We start from the raw sequence: 25,549 nt of genomic DNA, 5'->3' as shown, positions 1-25,549 counted from the left end.
GTTAGGTCATTCATTCTAACCATACTGTTTTATGAACATATTTGAAATACTGTTTCTAGTACATAACAGAGGCAATAAAAAAGGGCAACTTGGAAGGTAGAAGCACTTTAAGATCCTTATATTAGAGATAATAGATTTGAAATATATTTTAACTTGGAAAGGTAGATCCTGGGAAGAGACATTAAAGATTGAAATTTGCAAATTAAAATAATCAATCTGAAAAGTTTACCTAAAATCTAGATTGAATATCCATTCTTAGAAATTTATTTGAGGTAAGTCAAAATCAAAATTCAGTTTGACTGGTAGATAATTAACTTACAGAACTTATTAGCAGAACTAATAAGTAGTCTAGGTAGACTATGGCTTACAATCATAGAGTCATAAATGATCATGAAATCAGGTTATTTCTAACTTTTTAAATATATTTTTTATTGATTTCAGAGAGGGAGAGAGAGAAAGAGAATCATTGATCAGGTGCTTCCTGCACACCCCCTACTGGGGTGGAGCCCAAAATCCTGGGGATGTGCCCAGACTGGGAATCAAACCATGACCTCTTGGTTCATAGGTCTGTGCTCAACCACTGAAACACATCAGCCTGCCTATTTCTAACTTTTCCAGAAACCACAAGAAAGAATAGTCCTGGCCACTTACAGCTTATTTTTTAGTCTTTTATTGACCACAAATTACTGGCTAAGTCTAGGAGTCTGTATTGTATTCCTACATTCCTATTACTGGAAGTTCAAAACAAAGCCAGTATTAAAAACCCTGGATTCTTAGATTAGAAAGTGGAGTCCAGGCAGCTAGAACAGGTAAACATGAACAAGTTGCAAGTTGTTGAACTGAAATTTATGACTTTTGATTTAGTGAAATGCTAAAACCCTGTCATTTTGAATGAATAAACTGGTAAGGTGGCATAATTTAGGTCTGGAAACAGCTAATGCATGAAAAGTTTCAGAAGAAGCACACAACTTCTAAAAATTTGGAATGCTCAGACAGCTTTTTAAGCAGATTTCTAACATATAAGGAAAGGCAGTCTATAACTTGATTAAGGTCTCTTAGCTTCTCAGTGATAATGTACTTCATCATATGAGTTAAAATAGAGAAGACACTATTTATTGTAAAATTATAATTTCTGTATGAATGTATAAATACTATAAGCTTAATATTCTTATTTTAGAGCACGTGTGTGTGTGTGTGTGTGTGTGTGTTTTTAAATTTTAAATTGATTTTAGGGGCAGGGAGGGAGAGAGAGAGAAGAACATTTTATTGTTTCACTTATTTGTGCATTTATTGGTTGATTCTTGTGTGTGCCCTGCCTGGGGATTGAACCTGCAACCTTGTGTATCCTGATGATGCTCAGCCAACTGAGCTACCCAGTCGGGGATAAGCTTAATATTCTAAAGCATATGTGTCAAACACAAGGCCCGCGGGCCAAATCCGTCCCGCCAGGCCTTGCAATGTGGCCCGCACCGCGCTGTCATCACTGCACTCCGCTGCGTTTCCATCACAATGACAGTTTATGACTGTTCAGTAAACCATTCGGCCCGCGATTTAGGCTGGATTTTAGATTTTGGCCCCTTCTCTGATTGAGTTCGACACCCCTATTCTAAAGGAAGGAAATATGAAAACAATGTAGATTTAATTATTCAGTGGGTCATAAATTATTTAGCTACATGAAAGAATGGTATATTTTCTGAAAATCTCCTAGATTTTAAAAATATTGTTAATTTTCAAATTGACATTTTACCACATTGAATTAACTCCAACTTAAATGTACTGTTATTTTTAGATATTTAGGATAATGGAGGAGAGAGGTTATAGTATGGCTTTCTCTAATTTAGGGGTGTCGAACTCAATTGGAGAAGGGGCCAAAATCTAAAATCCAGCCTAAGTCGCGGGCCGAATGGTTTACTGAACAGTCATAAACTGTCATTGTGATGGAAACGCAGGGGAGTGCAGTGATGACAGCGCGGTGCGGGCCACATTGCAAGGCCTGGCGGGACTGGTTTGGCCCGCGGGCCGTGTGTTTGACACATGTGCTCTAATTCAAGAATTATACTCAAATATAGACTTTCCCCAGAAAAAGAATTACTATCAATTATACAGGAACACAATATGACTCTAAAGTCAACTAAATTGTCAAGTTGTCTAGTGCAGTATTTCCTAGGCTTCAATGTACATATGAATCGTGCAGATCTTGATAAAATGCAGATTCTTATTCTGGAGATCTGGGGCAGTGCCTGCTGATATAACAAGTTCCCAGGTGATATTTATTCTGTGGTTCTGAGTGAATATCAAGTAGAGTAACCTGGGATTCTGAATATTTTTAAAGTAATCTTCTGTCGCAGCAAGTCCATCATTTCTAGTTGCTCAGGTCAGAATACTTGGGAATTATCCTGGATTCTTGCTCTCTAACATATGCCCCACATTCAATCTTGTCAGCAAATCTGTATAGATGTAATTTGAAAATAAGCTGGAATCTGAATACTTTTCATCACCCAAGCAGGTCATTCCTCTCTAGATTATTGTGGTAGTCTTGCTGGCCTCTGCTTTTCTCTTTACTACTCTTCTGCTTAAAATCTATAATCCCATCTCACTCAAAGAAGCAAATGTCTTTACCTGTCTTTAAAGGTATTGCATGACATGATGTTCTATTACCTTTCTGTCCTCATCTGCTTTCACTCTATTCTAACTGCATTAATTTTTTTGTTTCTTTTCTTTTTTTAAAGTTTCTTTATTGATTAAAGTATCACATATTTGTCCTCATCTCCCCATTCCCATCCCACACCCCTTCCCACGCATGGCCCCACCCCCCTGTTGTCCTTGACCACTGGTTAGGCTCATATGTATGCACACAAGTCCTTTGGTTGATCTCTCTCCTTTATCCCCACCCTATTCTACCCCTCCCTCTGAGGTCTGACAGTCTGATCCATGCCTTCTTATCTCTGGGTTGTTCTTGTTCATAAGTCTATGTTGTTCATTATTTCCCCTAGATGAGTGAGATCAGTTTTTTTGTTTGTTTGTTTCTTGAACACACCAGACATCCTCTCCTCTGTCTTTTAATTTTCATATTTGCTGTTCTTTTTGCCTAGAATACAGTTCCCACCTAACTCTCTCCCTTGGTTTTTTCAGATTGCTAATTCACATGTCATTTTATCAGAAAAGCTTTTTCTAAATACTATTTATGACATATTAGCTTCTCTGCTTTCTCACTTATTAGCCATGCTAATTGTATGACTTTTTAAAATAATTGTATTATTTCTTCTTCTCAACATCTAATATACCAGATATTTTACTTTATTTGTTTTAGCTTCCTCACTAGAATATAAAGTGAGGAATTTCTGTATATTAATAAAGGCAGGAATTTCTGTCTTAATCAGTTCTATACTTTGGGCATTGCCTAATAGTATGGCAATAGCACTCAATAAATTTTTGAATTAAAAAAAACCCCCACAATATGTCATTGAGCCTATCTTTGAATACCTTTATTGTTAGAGTATTCTACCTCCCTTCAGAATAGCCCATTTCATTTTAAGATAACTGCTAACCTTCTCCTTAATTTTTAGGTTCTTACTGCCCTACCTTTCTGCATATGATATGATTTTCAGAGCTGCCACCATTTTAGTCACCTTCTCTGGACATCCATTTTTTGTCCCTAAAGAACAGCAGACAGACTATGATTGAATTGACTCTTTTTAATGATATTGCTACAACATATGTCTGATACTTTGCTGTCTGTGGATCCCTCTAATATTTTTATGTTTTCCCATCTTATGTTTAAGCCCTTTATCCATTTTGAGTTTATTTTTTGGTGGTCTTGTTTAATTTTTTTGCATGTATTTGTCCAATTTTCCCAGCACCATTTATTGAAGAGACTGTCTTGACTCCATTGTAGGCTCTTGCCTCCTTTGTCAAATATTAATTGAGCATAATGTCTTGGGTCAATTTCTTGGTTTTCTGGTCTGTTTCATTGGTCAATGTGTGTGTTCTTGTGTCAGTACCAGGCAGTTTTGAGAACAGTGGCTTCGTAATATCTTTGTTCTTCTTTTTCAAGATTGCTGCAACTATTTGGGGTCTTTTTGTGTTCCATATGAATTTTTGGAGAGTTTGTTCTATGTCTGTGAAATATGCCATTGGTATTTTAATGGGTATTGCATTAAATCTATAGATTGCTTTAGTTAGTTTGGACATTTTAACGATGTTGCTTCTACCAATCCATGAACATGGTATATTCTTCCATTTGTTTATATCTTCCTTTGTCTCTTTTTTTCAATGTCCTGTAGTTTTCTGAGTTACAGGTCTTTTACCTCTTTAGTTAAGTTTATTCCTAGGTGTCTTAATTTATTTGGTGCAGTGGTAAATGGGATTGCTTTTGTTGTTTCTCTTTCTGTGAGTTCATTATTGATATATAAAAATCCATGGATTTCTGGGTGTTAGTTTTGTATCCTGCTACATTGACAAATTCATTTATTAAATCTAATAGTTTTTTGATGGAGTCTTTAGGGTTTTCTATGTACAATATCATGTCATCTGCAAATAATGACAGTTTGACTTCACCTTTTCCAATTTGGATGCCTTTTACTTCTTTTCTGATCGCTAGCACTTCTAGTAGTATTTGGAATAGGAGTGGTGAGAGTGGGCATCCCTGTCTTGTTCCTGTTCTTAGGGGAAATGGTTTTAGTTTTTGTCCATTGAGTATGATTTTGACTATAGATTTGTCATATAAGGCTTTTGTTACGTTGAGGTCTGATCCTTTTTCCCACTTTGCTGAGAGTTTTTATCAAGAAAAGGTGTTGGATTTTGTCAAATGCTTTTTCTACATCAATTTATATGATTATGTGATTTTTATCTCTCAATTTGTTTATGTGATGTATCATATTTATTGATATGTGGATATTGTACCATCCTTGCATCCCCAGCATAAATCCCACTTGGTCTTGGTGTATGATCTTTCTAATGTAATGCTGGATCTGATTTGTTAGAATTGTGTTGAGAATTTTAGCATCTATGTTCATCAGGGATATTGGCTTGTAATTCTCTTTGTAGTGTCTTTATCTCATTTTGGGTTTAGGGTAATGCTGCCTTCACAGAAAGAGCTTGGAAGTGTTCCTTCTTCTTGAATTTTTTTGAATAGTCTGAGGAGGATAGGTTTTAGTTCCTCTTTGAATGTTTGGTAAAACTCTCCTGTGATCCCGTCTAGCCCAGGGCTTTTGTTTGCTGGAAGTTGTGTGTGTGTGTGTGTGTGTGTGTGTGTGTGTGTGTGTGTTTTATTACTGCTTTAATTTGCTCTATAGTTATTGGCCTTTTCAGATTTATTTTATTCTTCCTGATTATGTTTTGGAATGTTGTATTTTTCTTTTCTTTTTTTTAGTGTCGACAGGAAGTTTAATATGTTCTCCTTTATGTTGTCTGAGTTGTCAATAAAGCTGTTGAATAAAGGATATATCAGTATTATTTCTTGGAGCTGAGAAAAAAATAGTGACATTTGTTTTTATGAAACCTTCAATGTATTTAGAACATTGTTAGATATTTAACTGGTGACTCATAAACACTAGTGCCACCCTCTCTGCATATCTGTCAGACCTGCCTTGCCGCTTTCAGATACTTCATTGTCCCCTTGGCTCTGCTCAGCGCCCTGGGCAGCCACCTGGCCATTCAGACTTGAGTCTAGCCCACTTCCTTTCCAATTACATTAAAATTAGTTCTCAAAAATACCATTCCATGTGAGTGACCCTTACACTGCATTCCCAGTGAACTAATTAATCTCATTTATCTGTTCAGATTAATTTAACCAAAATATGGTGAGCACATGTTGAACACATGGTGAGCACACGTCTGACCACACCACTGCGTTCTGCAAACACTGCAATATCCCCACTTGCCACTGAGACAAAAAGTCCTCGAAGGAATGTTGTATTTTTCTAAGAATGTGTCCATTTCTTCTAGGTTGACCAATTTGCTGGAAGATAGTTGTTCATAGTATTTTATTATTATTATTATTATTATTATTGTTATTATTGTTATTGTTATTGTTATTATTATTTTACAATCCTTTGTATTTCTGTGGAGCCTGTTGTTATTGCGCCTCCTCCATTTCTGATTTTGTTTATTTGGGTCCTCTCTTTGCTTCATGGTGAATCTGGCTAGAGGTTCATCAATCTTGTTTATCCTTTCAGTGAACCAGCTCTTGGTTTCATTGATATGCATATATATATTTGTATAAGATTGAATTTAAACTTCTCAGTCAACTATTAGAGATACCTCTAAAATCTAACCCTCTTGATTTACATTGCTCTGCTTTTACTACTCTCATTACCCCTCATTGTAATCTTTCTGATGAACTTCTTGGCATACATGCTCATCCTTCCTCAGTACATACACACATGCACACTCACTTTCTCTCTCTTTTAGTTTCATTTACTCATTCACTCTTGTTCTTGTCAGATTGCCTCAGTAATTACTGTCTTTTTCTTTTCTATGTTGTTCCTTTGTTGCCTTGAATTCCTCAACATATATAACCTATCACCTTCAATGAAAAATCTAGTCCAAATTTGTACCTTTTTTTATGTTCTAATTGTATTTATTTATGTCTGACAACACAATTTATCATTTAGTCTTTGTTGTTTAATACTTATGTAAGGCTTTTCCTTTCAGTGTATTTGATGGCAAGGAATATAAATATGTACTGGATTACCCACAAAATTTATTGGCTTGTACTGTGTACTTTTATGTGTAAAATAGTTTCTTACAGTTTTGAGTTTTTTTTTAAAATATTATTGGGAGAAGGCATATATTAAAAGTCTCTATTATAATTTATTTTATAGGAAACTCCTTTTCAAGGAGAAATGAAGAAAAAAACTGTCTATACCTTAAATGTTGGCGATCAAGAGTATGAAGATATGGAAGGTAAGTTTTCATTTTTATAAAGCTTGTATGTTGAAAACAAAGTTAGTATTTTAAACTGTTCGTTTTTATACATTTCAAAATACACAGAAGTATTTATTTTATTTATTTTTGTTCTTAAATTCTGAAATAAGCTACCTGAATAAGAAGTCTACACATTCCCTCCCTCCCCCTCACATCTTATTTTCAATTGATAGGGTTTTGGTTTCTTGAACTTTTTTTTTCTTCTTCTTAAATTTTTGCCTCCTACTTTTTTAGAAATTACATACTTTCTTTGTTTTGTTTTTAAAATAGCACTGATATTTTCCTCTGTTTCTAAAGTTAATATTTTAACCTTAGAGCACTTTTATCTTCCTACTCTAGATTTATATGTTACAGTCTTTCATCATTTTGGTGTCTTATGTTTATTTTTTTCAGAACATCACAAATTAGATGATATTTGATACAGGTAGTATTTGAGGGGTTTGTTTGTCTCTATTTCTTTTCTTCTGAAAAAACCTTAAGTTCCTTTACTGGAAAGTCTGTTGGTGATTAACTCTAAATAAATTTTTGTATTTATTTTTTCCTCTTCAAAACTATTCAAAAACAGATATACAGTTCTGGATTGATAATTTTTTACCACTTCCTATAATTTCTTTTTTTTTATTCTATCACTTATTTAGCCTTTTTTTTTTCTTAATGTCTAGAAATCTCTTTTTAGCCTCAGTTGTCATTCCCTAGATAAACTGTCTTTTCTAACTCTTTGCTTTTAATATCATTTTCATCTTTAATGTTATACAGTTTTACTACATTGTTTCTAGGCATGGATTATTTTCATATCTCCTGTTTAAGCGTACCTTGTGTATCCTTTATCTGTTGGATTGTGTGTGTTTTTTGTTTGTTTAATTTTATCATTTCCTAGTCATTATTGCTTTAGCCATTGCCTCTCCTTTATTCTTTTCCTCTAGACTTCAATTAGTATGTTAGACTTTGTTCTGACCTCATTTCCCAATCTCTTTCAAAGGTTACATCTCCTTGTCTATCTCTTACAATCTAAGTAGTTTCCTTAAATCTCTCTTCCAGTCACAAATATTATTTTCTTCTAAGTCTAGACTGCTGTCCAAGCATTCTATGTAGTAGTTGAAATTCTTATATTTAAACCCAGTGTGTATCTAAATAAATCCTACATAATAAAAGTGTAATATGCTAAGTGTCTGACAGATCTGTCAACTATTCAGTCAACTGCTCGACCAGTCACTATGACTCACACTGACTCTAGGGGGCAGAGGCTCTAACTGGTAGGTTAGCTTGCTGCTGGGGTCCGGCCCCTTGGGACTGGGCGAGAGGGCCAGACATGTCCCTCCCTGGCCAGCCGGCCCCCATTGGCCCCGATAAGGACTGGGCAAACTGGCCCTGATTGCCAGCCAGGCTGAGGGACCCCAATGGTGTACAAATTTGTGTACTGGGCCTCTAGTTTATACTAAATAAAGATAATATATAGATATAAAAAATAAACAAATTATTGTTTCTGCAGATTCTTACTCAAGCCGGGACCGGTTTGGCTCAATGGATAGAGCGTCGGCTTGGGGACTGAAAGGTCCCGGGTTCGATTCCGGTCAAGGGCATGTACCTTGGTTGCGGGCATATCCCCGGTAGGGGGTGTGCAAGAGGCAGCTGATCGATGACTCTCTCTCATCAATGTTTCTAACTCTCTATCTCTCCCTTCCTCTCTGTACAAAATCAATAAAATATATTTATAAAAAAAAACAAAAAAAAAACAACTGTTTATTTTCTTATGTTTGGCAGTGTTTGATTATGTGCTCATATTTGGTAAATTTAATCTGGAAACCTGGGGGACTAAATTAGGAATGCTTTGTCCAGAGGATTTGTATTTGTTTTTCCCTAACCAATTCTGGAACCACTAGTACTATTTGAGGGTCTTCGATTAATATGGGAGTCTCTCTCTCAGAAACAGTTTGCCTACCTGAGTTGGTCCTAATGGTTAATCTCCAGATCTGAACACTAGTGCAGACATTTGCTCCCAGGATGATCCCACATTTTCCATTTGTGTGGTATATACTTTTCATATTTCAGCCGACCATTTCTTTTATTTTTATTTTATGTTGGATCTTGGTGTTTCCTGTATTTGTTTTGAGTTAGCAATGCGTAACTTTGTATATTGGTTACATGGCTGGCTGGATGTTTAAATTAGTGCAAACCAAAAGGGGTATAATTTGGTGTACCTATTGATGTTCAAATTAGAAATATATAAGCATACTGATCTAGCAATTTCATTTTTATGAATTTAATCCTATGTGTTATTAAAAAAAACATGAAGCTTTTAATGACATAGTTTTTTTTCCCCCCCCAGCATTGTTGTAATAGCCAAAGATTAAAAATAAGTGATCATTCAATAGGTCATCCAAACAAAAGCAAACGTGTGTTATTGTGATCTAGCATTTGTATGATGGAGGTTTGAAAGAACATGCATTAGGATTTGCTTGTCTACACATTGAAAAATCCTTGAAAAGACAGAGAAGAAACTTATTATAGTTGTGAAACATTGGGTAGAACTGGATGGTTAGGTATAGATATGAGTGGGTGATTTGTCACTACAAGTATAATCTTTTTTTTAAATTTCTAAATTTTTTAACCATGTCATTATTTTAAAATTTAATGAAAAATTATTTTCACTTCCTATTGGGAGTATTGTGCTCAATGAATGTATTTACTATAATGTATCTAGATTGAATTACTTTGTAGTAGAAAGGACAATTTGTAGTAGTCCATGATACTGACACAGATATAAGTCATTTGGTCTGGAGAACTTGAAAGTATATATGGCTGCTTTACTTTACAGGTGAAGAAGACAAAGATAATACTGCTACCACTGGTTTGTTGTACAGTGAAGCTGACAGATGTCCAATATGTCTTAATTGCCTATTAGAGAAGGAAGTTGGTTTTCCAGAAAGCTGTAATCATGTCTTCTGTATGACCTGTATTCTTAAATGGGCAGAGGTGAGTTTTAAATATTAAATGTTAAATGAATATTATATTTTAGTTTCTTACCATGTCTTCATTCCACCTAGTCTAAAACGACATTGCCTTTCATAAATTATTTCACAGCATTATGTGTTTCCTTAACTTTGGGGAAAAAATTCCTTGTATTATTCTAATTCTGTCAGTATATTTTTATTCAACTTTTTATTCTTTATTAAAAACATGCATACCTTAAAAAAAACAAAGTTAACCTTATAGGCATTAAGTATTTTTTTTCTGTTAGAATACAGTAATTCCTCTTCAGTGTACTTGACCTTCTTGAGATAACTGTTTATTATTAGTAAACACATTTTTTGCTTGCTTTATGTTTTATATTTTTCAGAGGATTTTTACATAGATTATTTGATTTCTTCTTTATATCAGCCTTATGGGATAACCAGAGCAGATGTAATAGTTTCCTTCCAGTTTATAGATGAGGAAATTTATTATTTACATTCAAATTGTTTGAATTCCCTAAGCACATTGAAGTTAATCACTTATCACATAATTGGGATTTTGGAGTTCTCTGATTTACTTATATTTTCATTAATAGTGTGGAAAGGAGAACATAACTGTATACAGACTATGGCTGAGGTTTGGGAGAAGGAAAAAAGATTTGTACCAATTGAATTCATAATAGTATACTTGGAAACAGTTCTGTTTAGATTAAAACCTAGACTGGTCTTTGGCAGAAAGGGTCTGAGGATGGGTGAAACAGCGTTTTGGGAAAAAGTATTTTGGCTTAATTATTTTATATAATTATAAATTTCTGTTTGAAGGAGCATTGATTAATGAAATAAGAGTGCTTATTTTTCTGTGCCACTCAACTAAAGATTTCATCTGTGATGAGTTTAGTGCATCTTGGTTTGCTTTGTGATTAAATTTTTTTAAATAGGGATTTTTGCTTCCAGTAGAGAAGCAGTATTACTGAATGGGTAAAAGACTTCAATTCTGTACTTTTCAGTGATTACATAATTGTGAAGTTCAACAACATAATCTGAGTATGTCTTTTACTCTTATGAAAATTATAGTTTATAAAATAGACATGATTCTCCATTCTTCCTTTACACTCCACATGTATCTTTCACACAGACGTAAGCTTTATTATGGTCGGTGTATGTGTTCTAGGTTTCTCTAGGATTTGTATCTAGAGGTGTGCACTAAGTACATATTGAACCCTACTAGGCAGTGCTAAACTTACCTATGTTTTTAAATTGTTGAATATTTTAAAGTTGAAAAGACTTGATAATATACATAGTGTTAATTCAGAACCTTTCTTGTGTGTAATATTTTCTTTTGTGTTACTCTTTTAGATATAAACATTTTGTTGAAGCCAGATTCCTTTTAAAAGACAATACTTATCTGCTGTATTGCCATAAATTGTGATGAGGGTGGAATGGAGGTGTCATGGTATTGTTTAAATCAAAGTAATTACCATGAAAGTGGAACATAAATAGAATAGTCTGAATTATTTTGTTGTCACTAATGGGGATAGGAGCCATCAAATCAGTTAAATAAACCATTAAATAGAGCATTAAGAAGAGCACAATCAACTAATAATTTATTCATTATATATAATAAATGAATACTGGTTCACAAAATTACTTTGTCTTTGAACTAAATTTTTAGTTTGAATCTTTTATTGATCTGTTAAAAATTAGATGTGTTTTAAAGTATATATATATGCTGTGACAAATAGAATCAGATTTTAGATTTGCTAGTGGGTTTTTTTATTTTTATTTTTATTGATTTCAGAGAGAGGCAAGGAGAGGGAGAGAGATGGAAACATTAGGGATGAGAGAGAATCATTGATCTGCTGTCTCCTGCACACCCCTGCAACTTGGGCATGTGCCCTGACAGGGACCAAACTGTGACTTCCTGGTGTATAGGTTGATGCTTACCCACGGAGCCCTGCCTACAGGGCATTAGTGGAGTTTTTTTTCATGATGGTTAGTTATTAAGCTCTTTCCTCTCATTTTCCTAAAACTTCTCCTGTTTTTAAAATAAGGCATACAGTTTACTTTGGATTTCAGGATTAGGAAATATCTATATTCAGAGTCTCCTAATTGGCCTGGCCTTATGCTAAAGCTTTCTTATATATTGTGTCATTTAAATCACTTTGTCAATGTTTATCTGATATTTAAGACATGGATTCTGAATGCTAATTTGTTTTTAAATATTTCAAGGGATATCCTAAAATTAAAATAATTTTTAAAAATTGATCTATTGTTTAAAATTTTGCTAATGTTCACTTTTGATAGGAAAATAGAAATCAAAGTGAGATTTACAGCATTTGGAAATATACGTAGTAAGAAGAAAACAGTACAAAATGTATTCAGGATCATCTTCCTAGTCTTATGTGTCTTTCAGAAATTCAGCTGAGCTATCTGAAAGTTTGTACTAAGGTTCATTAAAATATTCAAAATGGATATCAAGAACCAAAAAAGAAGGACTCATTTATTTATTTCACGTTAACATTTTAGGCATTGAAAAAGTTGTGCTCTGTAAGGGACAAGAAAAGTTAAGGTATATAATAATCTAGGGTATTTGTTTTGGACACATTCCTGAACTTTTTTGTGCTCTTAAAGTATCTATATCCAAAGTCAAAATTAGTTTCATTCCCTTCAAGGTCTAAAATTTGGGTTCATTGGTTATTTAAAACAAAAGCCATGTAAGGACTTTAAAGTGATTAACAGTCTTTAGGTATTTCATAGAATCCACTTTACCTGGGACAGAAGATTTAGGATAATGGAACCTATAGTGGCCAAATTGCTTGCCCTTGAGGATACTAGAACAAATCCAGATTAAGCATATCCTCTATAAACTATGTTTAGTTTTAAGCAACTCATAATAGGTAAGCCTGTTGGTTTATAAAATTGTAGGAAAAGAATGTTGAAGTAAACAAAGACATAGTATTTGACAAGTAATTAAGGAAAACTGAATTATTTGTTAAAGAATCAATATTAGAGCTGAGAATCTGAAACTATTAATAAATAAAAGATAGCCTTTAAACTAATGAAATATGTAGGGACAATACACTATAAGTATATCAGCCCCAGAAAGTTACTTATTTTACCCATACTGTGAGCCAAAATACAGTCTAAATATATTGAGAGTTTTTAATTTGCACACAAGTTTAACTTGGCACATTTTAAAGTTTAGTTATGCACTGCATAATAATATTTTGGTCCACTATAGACCATGTACACTGAGTGGCCAGGTTATTATGATCTCTGAATGCATAATAATCTGGCCGCTCAGTATATATCCTATATAATAAAAGACTAATATGCAAATTGTCCCCTTGACTAGGAGTTAACCAGCAGGCAAGCCAACCAATCGCCCATGTCCCCTCCCCCTGGCCAGACCCCACCCATGCACAAATTCATGCATCAGGGCTCTAATACACACACACACACACACACACACACACACACACACTCTTGAGTGGCCAGATTATGCATTCAGAGATCATAATAATCTGGCCACTAGGTGTATATGACAGTGGTCTCATCTATATATATAAAAGGCTAATATGCAAAGTGTCCCCTTGGGAGTTCGACCAGGAGACCAGGAGTTTGATTGCTCGCTATGATGTGAGCTGACCACCAGGGGGTGGCATGGAATGAAGGAAGGCTCCAGCTGTCAGCTGGGAAAGGAAGACCCCTGCTGGCAGCCAGCAGCCAGGGAAGGGAGGCCCTGGTCAGCTCTGATCACCAGCCAGGCCTAGGAACCCTACCCATGCACGAATTTTATGCACCGGGCCTCTAGTAAGATTGTAATGGAGCTAAAAAAAATTCCTTTTACGTTCAAGTCATAGCCATCATAGCATTGTAGGGCAATGCATTACTCACATATTTGGGGTGATGCTGGTGTAAACAAACCCACTGTGCTGTCAGTTGTATAAAAGTAGCAATACCATAATGTATATAATACTTGATAAGATAAACAACTATGTTACTGGGTTATAATTTACTATATTATACTTTAAATTGTTATTTTAGAATTGTTACTCTTTCTATCTATTAAAAGTTTGCTATAAAGCAATATGCTATGTTAAACTGGCAGCAGTATCATATATATATATTGTGAATAGTGAATATCATGTTTCTTGAGTGCATCATTTTAATCTCTCTTGTTTTGTATAATCACATGCTGTACAGGCTTAAAGCCTAGAAGCAATAGCTATAACACATAGTGTAGGTTTTCACAACAATGCAGTCTCCTAATGATGCAATTGCACTTTTCAGAATGTGTCCCCATTGTTAAGCGGCACTTAACTGTCAGTAATTCGAAAGGTGAAAGCTAGAGAAGTCTGACACATGGCTGTGGTAGTGACAACTGATTATAATTATGAACCCTTATAGACAAGAAGATACCCCCTTCACACACATACTGGTTAAGGGTTTATGATTTGACAGGTTGCCAATAAGTGATTAAATTTTGGCTCTTAAGAAGTTAAAAGTTTGAGAACTTGGAAACATTTCATGCTTGAAGTGTTCAAGAGTTTTTACTGTATTTAAAGGGGCATGCAATAATATATTGATTACAAAGTTCTTGATATCCACCAGGGTTCTTTTCTGTTTTAAGAAATAATATTTTATTTTAAGTAGTTTTTGAAAAATGTCATTAACTTTCTTACTATAAGCAAATTACCCTCCTTCAATTTATTTGTCTTAGCCTTCCATTTCATATCAAGTGCTGACAGCTTCAGTTTGAGAAAGTAAGGTTAATGAAATAAAAATTGGATAGTTGATTGGGTCTCAAAAGAACTGTTGGCCCAGAAAGAAACTCACTACAGACTGATTCATTTGCCTTTCAGCATAACCATTATTGCTTGTCTCATTTTTGATTCTTTTTTTTTTTAATATATTTTTTTGTTGATTTCTTACAGAGAGAAAGGGAGAGAGATAGAGAGCTAGAAACTTCGATGAGAGAGAAACATCGACCAGCTGCCTCTTGCACACCCCCTACTGGGGATATGCCCGTAACTGATGTACATGCCCTTGACCGGAATCGAACCTGGGACCCTTCAGTCCGCAGACCGACGCTCTACCACTGAGCCAAACCGACCTCAGCTCATTTTTGATTCTTATAAGTATATTTCCAGTAGGACATGATCTCACTCATCTAGGGGAAATGGTGAACAACATAGCCTGATGAACAAGAACAGACCCAGAGATAAGGAGCCATGGGTGGGGTGGGGATAAAAGGGAGAGATCAACCAAAGGACTTGTGTGCATACATATGAGCTTAATCAGTGGTCAAGGACAATAGGGAGATGGAGGTATAAGTGGGGAGGGGTGGAAGATGGAAACGGGGTTGAGGACAAATATGTGCTACCTTAATCAATAAAGAAATTTAAAAGAATTGGACAGTTGGCAAAGGTATGTTTTCTCTCATGAGACTAGAAATGAAGAAAGTTTTACTATGGTGACATACCCTTCTTGAAGATATCAAACAACAGTATTCAATGCAGACAGGTGAGGAATATATTCTTGAAGTAATATTAAATATCAAAAATCAAAATATGACTGACATATCTTGACTACTGATGTATTTTATATACAGATGTTCCTTTATACAGCAAATATAAATCTCACATCATTCTGGTGATTAGACTATTTTTCAATTACAAATTGAGCAAAATTTTATTGTCTGAATTTTTTCAATCAGTTTTTCCTAAAATTTATATTTTTCTTTATTTCTGAACCTCTCTGTTGTGTAGCGCTCTATAAATAATAATTTAAATATACATGTGGAGTGCTACCGTTAGTCCTTACCTCTATCATTTATAAAACATTGTCAAATACATTATTTCATTTAATTGTTACAAGTTGTGCAATAAGTGATTTAGGGCTATCTAATTATCATCCTTAAAGTGGATTATAGAAGTTGCTAGTTCTGATTTCACCAAAACTTGAATGTGTGACTAATTTTCACAAATTCTCCATTGTTTTCATCTTATAGATTAATCCTCTGGTAAAACCTTTAGTAGAACAAAGAAAATTTGTACATTGTGAACACTCATTACCTGTGTAATAGACTTTCACTTAATAGTCCATTTTCACCAGTTGGGTAAATTAATGTATATTTCTGTATAGCCTAATTTTAAATAACAGAGTTTGTAAAATGATTTATACAGGTAGTTTACAGAATTTTTTTATATTAGAAAAAGAAAGTCTTAACTATTAAATGTCAAAAGAAATTAAAAGTAATTCTACCCAACTGTGGTAATGTATTTTTGAGAACACGAAAGGATTTCCTTTGAGTAGTTAGATAAATTGTTTTCTTGTGTTAATTTTCACTGATAGCCATTATCCTTTAGGAATACATTCCTGAAAGCTGTAATAAAGAACCACAGTTTCCCTAATATGGAATGATGAGGACTGTCTCCAGGACTGTCTTGAAAGAACTGGTTAAGTGTGGTAGGGAACATGTAGGCGGACTACAGGTGAGCACTTTCTTTGGAGGTCCAGGCTAGGTATCTTGGAACCATCAAGATGGTAGAAAGGATAGGTCCTGGTGAAAAACTTTAAAATAAGCATCAACCTCTAATGGTGTGCATTTCTAAATCATATTTATTAGATTTTGAACTAAGTTTTATATAATGTGCTGTATTTATTAGTAGGAGAGATAGATGTTCTAGAGATTCCCATGAACAGACAAACCTTGATGTTAAACATAGATACTGAGCTTTAGTCTTTAAGCACTTACCTTTAACACTTGCTTCTCTCTCTCTAGGAGGGGCTATCTGTAGGCAGCCTTTGTGATTGAGGATAGAGCAGCAGCAGGAAGCAAGAAATATTAGAAATCAAGAATCCTGAATTCCCAAATAAGGAAGGTTTCCTGTTCTTACATTTAAATATGGGTTTGTCTGAACTGGGAATTTACAACGCTTCAGAATACTAGGGTATGTTTTACTGAAATCACTAGGAAGATTTTTTTTTTTTCTATCAAAATTGTCTCCTTAACTGATACAGAGCATTCACAGTAAAATGTAAATAGGCTCTGTTCTTAAGTATACATTACAAAGTAAAGCAGTGATCAAATTCTATTATATTTACTAGCTATATCACAGAGTTGAATGATGATATTGGACTGCTTTGATTATGAAACTAATTAAATTAGGTACTTTAAAAATTATTAAAATGAAAGCCATATTGATTTAAAAGGTGAATAATTAATGAAGAGTATGTTTGTTGTATATAAGGAATCAAGATGGTGAATTATCAAGGGGTATTTATTTTTGTTGTTTATAAGTGAAACAAAATTTGGGATAATTTTCTCCAAAACTAAAATTATCTTAAGCAGAATGGGCAATTCTGTTAGTTAAAAATATTCTACATTAGTTTTAAATGTGAATTTTTAAAACCATGTAACTTAAAAATTAAATTAGTTTAGGATACAAACTCTGGAAACTAAGATTAAAATGCCTTTGAATTTTCTAAATGGGTATCTGCTGGATCTTTGGAAATGCCTTAAAATTAGGACAGTGCAAATAATTAAAAAAATCTATTTGTAAAACTTTTCTATTATAGCTATTTGATCATCACATTATATATATGTAATTTTATGCTTTACTATCTAGTAATGATGGTGTCTTTGAACTTTATGTTGAAGTAGCTTATATTTTTCTTAACAAAAAAATTGAAGATCTTAATTTTTAAATATGTTTTAATTTATTGAAGTATGCTATGAAGATTTAACTCAAAATAACTGAATTTCTTTTTCCTCTTTGCTAATAAGGTCAAAAATGGATATCATCATTTCTCAATAGCAATAGCAAACTTATTTTATCTATCCTAGGTAGCATATTTTCTGAGCTATTTACTTTTGTTAATTTGAAGACCATAACTTGGTTTTAAGAAAATTTTCTGATTGACCGAGCCTGAACCAAAGAAAACCTATTAACTTATTTTCTAGTGTTAACTAGATTGTTTTTAGGAAATGTAAGTATATGCAGATTGTGATAATAGATAGCAATGTTTTTCCAACTACTACTACTTTTTCTTCTTTTTTTTCCCTTTTTTACATGATAGCAGTGGAACCTTTCAAATGAAATCCATAGATAAATCCATGGCAATTATGCATACAGAAAAAAGAATAAAAACAAAATCTTACTCAGAACCCCATTATTTAGAACGGTTCAAAATGGAATGGCTCAGGTTAAAACTATCAGTTTGAACATTATAAAGGAAAAAGTGCCATTTAACTGATGTCAGCAGAGGACATTTAATAAAGAAAATGGGATTGTAAAAGTTCATAGTTTTTAAAAGATTCAGTGCATCTGATATGGAATATATTTTTTGAACACAGATAGTGGCTTTTTTTTGGATCTTTGTGTTACATATTGAAATAGGTATAACAAAATGATAAACTTTAATTTTCATGTCATGAACTTTGCAAATTCCATCAAAAGATTATTAAGGACTCATATCTCTCACAAGTACACAGGTGGGCAAAGAAGGTTTAATAGTTGTTCATATGGAAAAAGACGTGCACGTATGATTATTACAATAGCTTTATTAACTCTGTTTAACATACAACTGTAAGCCTGCTTTTCCCACTATGGTATGTATACATCATATTGTGGTTTATTAATGGACCAAGCTATTTTATTGTTAGTCCAATAAAGTTGGTTTTTAGGGACTTTATACAATACTTAATATATTCCAAACAATCAAGTTTATTAATTTTTACCCCCATAAACACCTTAGAAATAACTTCTATTAGTATTTCCATTTCACTAATAAGGCAACTGAGAAACAGAGAGACTATGTTGCTTATGCAAGGTTATACCCAAGGACAGGCTATGAAAATAGAATATAAATCCAGAGCCTTACACATTTTAATATTTTTTTTATTAAACATTGAAGGGAACATATTCTCATTTATTATTTTATCTTTTTAGGAATGTTTATCAAAATTTACCTTAAAAATAGAAATAAAAAATAAAAACTTTGGTAAAAAAGAAATACTTAAAAGTTTTTACTTATAATATTCTTTGGCTAATATAACCTAGACTAAGAATTACATACAGTAAATGCTAATGTGGTAAATCACATATTCATGATGTTGAGTTCTTTGAACTAGAATTGGTACTTGTAGTGCATTATTAAAAATAATGTGGACAGCTGTTGCCATTTGTAGTAAAGCTTCTTAAGTTTAAGCTTCCTGTAGGGAAAGTAATAGCATCCTACACCCATAGTACTTAGACGTAAGCTGAGCTGACTTCTGGCAGTCTGACCCAATTTAATATAGTAAAGTCACATTTCCTAATTCAGAATGTGGTAAAGCATTTTATCAAGGCCTACTTACTTAATTTTAACAGAGTAATAAACACAATTTATATTTTGGTTGCTCCCAAAGTGCGTCTCAGGCTTTGTGAAAATATATAATCAAGGGCTACACATAGTTTGGCCTATGTATACTTGCACAGGCCTATGTATACTTGCACAAGTGTATCTTGATGTGTGCCAAAATCCAGAATGGTAAAAAAATCACATTTTTTTCCACTGGGGGATATGAGATAATTTATCAAAATAACATGGTCTTTTAGGCTATCTATGGTCTTTTATTATCTATTTATTTTTTTATTTATTTAAAATGTATTTTATTGATTTTTTGCAGAGAGGAAGGGAGAGAGAAATAGAGAGCTAGAAACGTTGATGAGAGAGAAACATCGACCAGCTATCCCCTGCAAACCCCCCACTGGGGATGTGCCCGCAACCAATGTACATGCCCTTGACCGGAATCGAACCTGGGATCCTTCAGTCCGCAGACCGACGCTCTATCACTGAGCCAAACCGATTTCGGCTCTATGGTCTTTTAGACTATTACTATTAAATTGTTAAAATCCTGTTTTACTTTTTGAAATATTTTTTAAGTTATACACACACACACACACACACACACACACACACACACACGTATTTATTGATTTCAGAGAGGAAGAGAGAGAGAAATGAGAGAGAGATCAATAATGAGAGAATCATTGATTGGCTTCCTCCTGAATGTCCACTCCTGGGGGTCAAGCCCACAACCCCAGCATGTGCCCTTGACTGGAATCGAACCTGTGACTCTTCAGTCTGCAGGTCAACGCTCTATCCACTTAGTCAGACTGGCTAGGGCATTTTTTAGGTTATTAATAAATCATAGGTATTAATAATATCACCTTTTAGTATTTTCTTAACAGGCTACAGAGTGTTTACCCTTTTATTCTAGTAGACAACTCCATCTTAAATAGTCTAGATAATATAAATCCATTCTTATACAAATATTTAATATTATCAAAGAAAATTATAGCTGATGCACATTAATTTTTAAGGTATAGGAAATATATTTACATCAAAACAAAGTTCACTTAGAATCACAGAGTCATTACAGGACATTTTTTCTTAATCTATAAAAATTGCCTGCAATTCCACTTGAAAAGAAAAGCAACCTAATAAAAAAGCTAAGCAAAAGGCGTGAATACTTTTTATCTTAAAAATATGAAAATATGCTCAACCTAACTCATAAAAAGGAAACATAAAATTAAAAATATTGTGGCATACTGTGCTGTTAAGAATGAGGCAGTTTTGAAATAGTAATATGAACTAAAGTATATAATTAAGAAAAATAAAATTCAATCAGCATATGAATTAGGCATATTTTATATTAAAAATATACATATGTATGTATATGCATTGGTTTATCTCCAAAAGGGTATATAAGAAACTACTTCTGGAGAGGGCATCTAGGTGGCTGGGGTAGGAATAGAGGAATCCTTAATTTTCTTCATATCTTTAAAAAAAAGGTTTTACTGCTGGCTTAACTTCCTATTCAAAATAATTTATTTTTAGAGGCAATATTGTCATAGAATATTAAAATCTGTAAAGGACCTGTATCTGCCCTTCCTTTTACAGCTGATTTCGAGTTGCTCAAGAGCTTTTGATCATAGAGCTGTTGACTTCAGCCTAGTAGTTCTTAACTGGACAAGCAGGTCTTCCTAGGTATACAGAGATCTTATTTCTCTTCATCGTATTTCACTTACCTAGCATACAGTAGATGCTCAATAAGTATTTGGATGAATTCAACAAATTTAAGTTATTTATTACTCTGGCATGGTACTGGCACAAAGTATTTTATCCTCACCTGTGAAAGAAGAAAAAATATTTTTCTGTTTCCTGTCCAAATGTGTTTGTTATATATTAATTTTTATTCTAAAGAAACATTTTTAAAGTTATAAATTGTTATTCATTTTTCAGACACAGGCGTCATGTCCCATTGACCGAAAACGTTTTCAAGCAGTGTTTAAAATCAGTGCATTGGAAGGTTGTGTTAAGGTAAGGCTTAGATTTTATTTTGCAATATGAACAGTATAAATACAAACTTAATTCAATTTTGTTTTAAAAGAGTTCCAGTTTGAATAAATTTGTGACTTGTTCAACTTTAGCTTTAATATGTGATTAACATTCCCCCTTAGCATGACAAACCCAGACTTTTCTACAAGGATTCAGAAATTCTTTTTTTTTTTCTTTGCCCACTAAAGAGGATATATTAATAGTAGTCACGTTATATTTTTCTACAAAATATATTAGATTTCTAAAAGAAGTTCACATTATGTCATATTTACAGAAAATTTAAATTTTAAAAATATTTTTAGTGTGAGGACATTTATTTCAAAAAACATTTACTGGTTAATTGGATAGAGAGAGAATCATCAATCAGCTGCCTCTTGCACACCTACTGGGGATGTGCCTGCAACCAAGGTACATTCCCTTGACCAGAATGGAACCTGGGACCCTTGAGCCCTCAGGCCGATGTTCTATCCACTGAACCAAACTGGTTTCGGCTATAGTGCTTAATCTTAATCACATCTCTGAGATGCACACACCTGTGATAGCTTGGTTGCTCTCTGTGTGAACAGGAAGGGAATGGAAGCAACATACAACTATTTAAGCACTAGATGTTGTCATTATAGGTATTTATATTTTATTTTGTTTTGACACACACACACACACACACACACAATCAACGCTATTGATGTTAATTATTATAAACCATGATTATGACTTGTGTTCACATTTTTGGCTTACAAATAAAAGAAATAGGAACATATTCCTGAGTTAGTGAGTAAAAGGTGAAAAGAGAAATGGGCAGTAAGTAGTTAAATAAAAAATGTATAAGGAGATTTTTAAACTTATATATATATTATAATTGGATGTTGCCTTTGTTCCAAGAATGTCTCTTATAGCAAAAGAAAGTGTTGTTTTATGTCTCATGTCTTTTATCTGGAACATTTCTCAGCCTTTTTTTTTATGACTGTTTTTAAGAGAAAATTGTTTTATTTATTTAATGTTATTGACTTTATTGGGGTGACATTGGTTAATAAGATTATATAGGTTTCAAGTGTGCAATTCTATAATACATCATCTGCATATTGTATTATGTGTTCACCACCCAAAATCAAGTCGTCTTTTGTCATCATTTACACTCCCTTTATTCTCTTCTACATTTCTCACCACCCTTCCCCTCTGGTAATCACCATATTGTCGTCTCTGTCTATGATTTTTTTTTTCTTTAATCCTTTCACCTATTTCACCCAATTCCCTTTTAAAAGTTTGTTCTCTATAAATCTGTTTCTATTTTGTTTATTTTGTCCACTTGACTCCACATATAAGTGAAATCATAACGGTATTTGTCTTTAAGGAGGAGATTTCTTGAGATATCTCTAACAAGTCACAAAGGATATACAGCTAAAAATGGGAGTATTCAATATATACATATATGATGCCATTGATGTGAAAAATACTGTTCCCAAGTAGCATTATAAGTCTGTGATTGCTTGGTTGCTCTCTGTGTGAATAGGAAGGGAATGGAAACAACATACAACTATTTAAGCACTAGATGTTGTCATTATAGGTATTTATATTTTATTTTGTTTTGACACACACACACATATATATTTAAATACCTTTTATTGATTTTTAGAGAGAGAGAGGGAGAAACATCGACATGAGAGCAAAACATCTATTGGCTGCCTCTTTTGTGCCCCCTGTTGTGGATCAAGTAGTGTGCCCTGATCAGGAATCTAACCTGTGACCTTTGGTGCATCTGTCGACACTCAACCACTAAGAAACACCAGCCAGTCTGTTGTATTTTTTTAAAAAATATATTTTATTGATTCTTTTACAGAGAGGAAAGGAGAGAGATAGAGAGCTTGAAACGTCGATGAAAGAGAATCATCAACCAGCTGCCTCCTGCACACCCCCTTACCGGGTGTGCCCGCAACCAATGCCCTTGACCAGAATCAAACCTGGGACACTTCAGTCCGCAGACCGACGCTCTACCACTGAGCCAAACCAGTTTCAGCAGTTTGTTGTATTTTTAACAAATGAATCTCAATGTACAAATAAGACTGCCATTCAAATAAAAATATACATGAAAAATGATTTTGATTGTAATTAAGTCTGCACATCTATTCAAATTAGTATATATATTTTGGAGAAAAGATATAATTGTGTAATGTTATCAAAATTAGAGCATGACTTCTCTGAAAGATGTTCTAGAATATATGTTATGTTGCTGATGGTTCATTAGCACGAGCTAGTTTCCAAATATATTTTCTTACAAAATTTTGTTCTTTTGCTTCATGTGAAATTTTATTCTTGGAATAAGAATTTGTTTTATTTAATGAGGCTTAAAAGTTTAGTGTACTGTTTATCGAGTTTTGTCAAACTTAACAAGGTATTTATTATATGTGATATTATCCTTGTACTCTGAATATTTTCCTTTGCTTCTTTTGAATCTTATCCTTTTCCCTTTACAGCTTAACTTGAATGAGACATCTATATTTACTTACTCCATTTTTTTCAATTCCCCCAGTTCCATTGACAATTCACCTCTGTCATTTTGTGTTTCTAAAACTGTTCTCACTAAGGGCCAGAATAATCTCTGACTGGCCAGTCCCATCCTTTCTGCATGTAATGCTATTGAGTATTTTTATTTCCTTTGGCTTCTAGGTTTACTTCTCTTATGGGTATATATGTAAGAATATGTATGTATATGTATGTGTTTTTCTTTTACCACCTTTTACAACCTTCTTTGCCATCTCCCTGCCTTCTTACTTTTCCTTAAAGCATCGGGTCTTCCTTTGAATTCTCTAGGTATACTTTCCCCTTAAGTCTTCTCAGCTGCTTCAGTAGCTATCAGTACTATCTTTATTTATACAGCTCCTAAAATTCTGTCACTAGCCCAGATATTTTTTCTTAGAACCAGACTTGTATTTTCAACCATTTGTTGGATATCTTCATCTAATACAAAAGGAATGAACATTAACAAATCCAAAAAGTATCAGGGAATTTTTCTTTTATTTCTTCTCATCCATTTTTACCTAGTCCTTTTGCTCAATGTCTTCTTAAATTTGTTTCTTCATGTCTCTGCTATTAACTCTTAGTAGACTCTCATGCTGCCATCCAGACTGGTTCTGCCAATAGAAATATACAAGCCAATCTGTAATTTAAAAGTTTTAATAGTGATATGAAAAATGTAAAAAAAACCCGCAAAATTTTATAACATGTATTCAACATATCTATTTCAACATGTAATATTTTATTTATTTTTTAAAAAAAATATATTTTATTGATTTGTACAGAGAGGAAGGGAGAGAGATAAAGAGTTAGAAACATCGATGGGTGAGAGTCATCGATCAGCTGCCTCCTGCACACCCCCTACTGGGGATATGCCCGCAACCAGGGTACCTGCCCCTGACCGGAATCAAACCCGGGACCCTTCAGTCCCCAAGCCGACGCTCTATCCATTGAGCCAAACCAGTCTCGGCTCAACATGTAATATTTTAAAAGAATTTTTATTGAGAGATTTTCTGTTTTTGTTGTTGTCCTAAGTCTTTGAACTCCTGTGTATATTGTACAGGTAGAGTGCATCTCAATTCAGACCAGCCACATTTTAAGTGCTCACTAGCCTTATGTGGCTAGTGACTGTTTTCTCAGCATAAATCTAGACTATGCATTGTAAGAGCTTCTGGTTTTTTGGCTTTTATAGTTTCTCCTTAACTGCTTCATTCTTCACATTATTGCCAAAGTTAATACACACACTCACACACATATATATGTGTGTGTGCGTGTGTGTGTGTGTGTGTGTGTGTGTGTATATATATATATATATATATATATATATATATATATATATATTTGATCATCTCATTTACTTGCTTTAAAAACCTCACCTACTCTCTGATTCCTATAGAATTGTTTTATTATTCAAGGCCCTTTATAATATGGTCCTAATACTTTATATCACCTTCCCCATCTGCATTGGCTTCTGGGTTCTTTACTTAATTTAGAGTAATCTTTTTCCTTAGACAAATTTTACTCATTCTCTAAGACCAATTCATAAACCATGTATTCATTAAAGTCTTTTCTAGAGTTAATTTTCTTTTAAAAAAAATATATTTTATTGATTTTTTACAGAGAGGAAGAGAGAGAAAGAGGGACAGAGAGCTAGAAACATCAATGAGAGAAAAACATCGAACAGCTGCCTCCTGCACACCCCCTACTGGGGATGTGCCCGCAACCAGTGTGCATGCCCTAGACCGGAATCGAACCTGAGACCCTTCAGTCTG

General features: G+C 33.7%; 1 protein-coding gene across 11 annotated transcripts in view; it reads left to right on the top strand.

The window, feature by feature from the left end:
* The window catches only part of SCAF11 (SR-related CTD associated factor 11), a 76,069-nt gene that overhangs the window by 21,320 nt on the left and 29,200 nt on the right, over positions 1 to 25,549 (top strand). For 7 of the 11 annotated variants that reach the window (XM_036456173.2, XM_036456179.2, XM_036456176.2 and 4 more), the window contains 3 exons: positions 6,825 to 6,906; positions 9,743 to 9,900; positions 21,174 to 21,251. In XM_036456173.2, the coding sequence (XP_036312066.1) occupies positions 6,846 to 6,906; positions 9,743 to 9,900; positions 21,174 to 21,251 (297 nt within the window). In that variant the 5' untranslated portion in view covers positions 6,825 to 6,845. Of the gene's footprint in view, positions 1 to 6,824; positions 6,907 to 9,742; positions 9,901 to 16,665; positions 16,835 to 21,173; positions 21,252 to 25,549 lie in introns of those variants that run through there. The other 4 variants (XM_036456181.2, XM_036456175.2, XM_045587936.1 and 1 more) reach the window with 4 other exon arrangements.

This window comes from Pipistrellus kuhlii, unplaced genomic scaffold (assembly GCF_014108245.1).
Source record: "Pipistrellus kuhlii isolate mPipKuh1 unplaced genomic scaffold, mPipKuh1.p scaffold_m20_p_3, whole genome shotgun sequence".
NCBI classification, from domain to species: domain Eukaryota; kingdom Metazoa; phylum Chordata; class Mammalia; order Chiroptera; family Vespertilionidae; genus Pipistrellus; species Pipistrellus kuhlii.
Note: the sequence above shows the minus strand (reverse complement) of the source record. Positions and strands in the feature narration are given on the sequence as shown.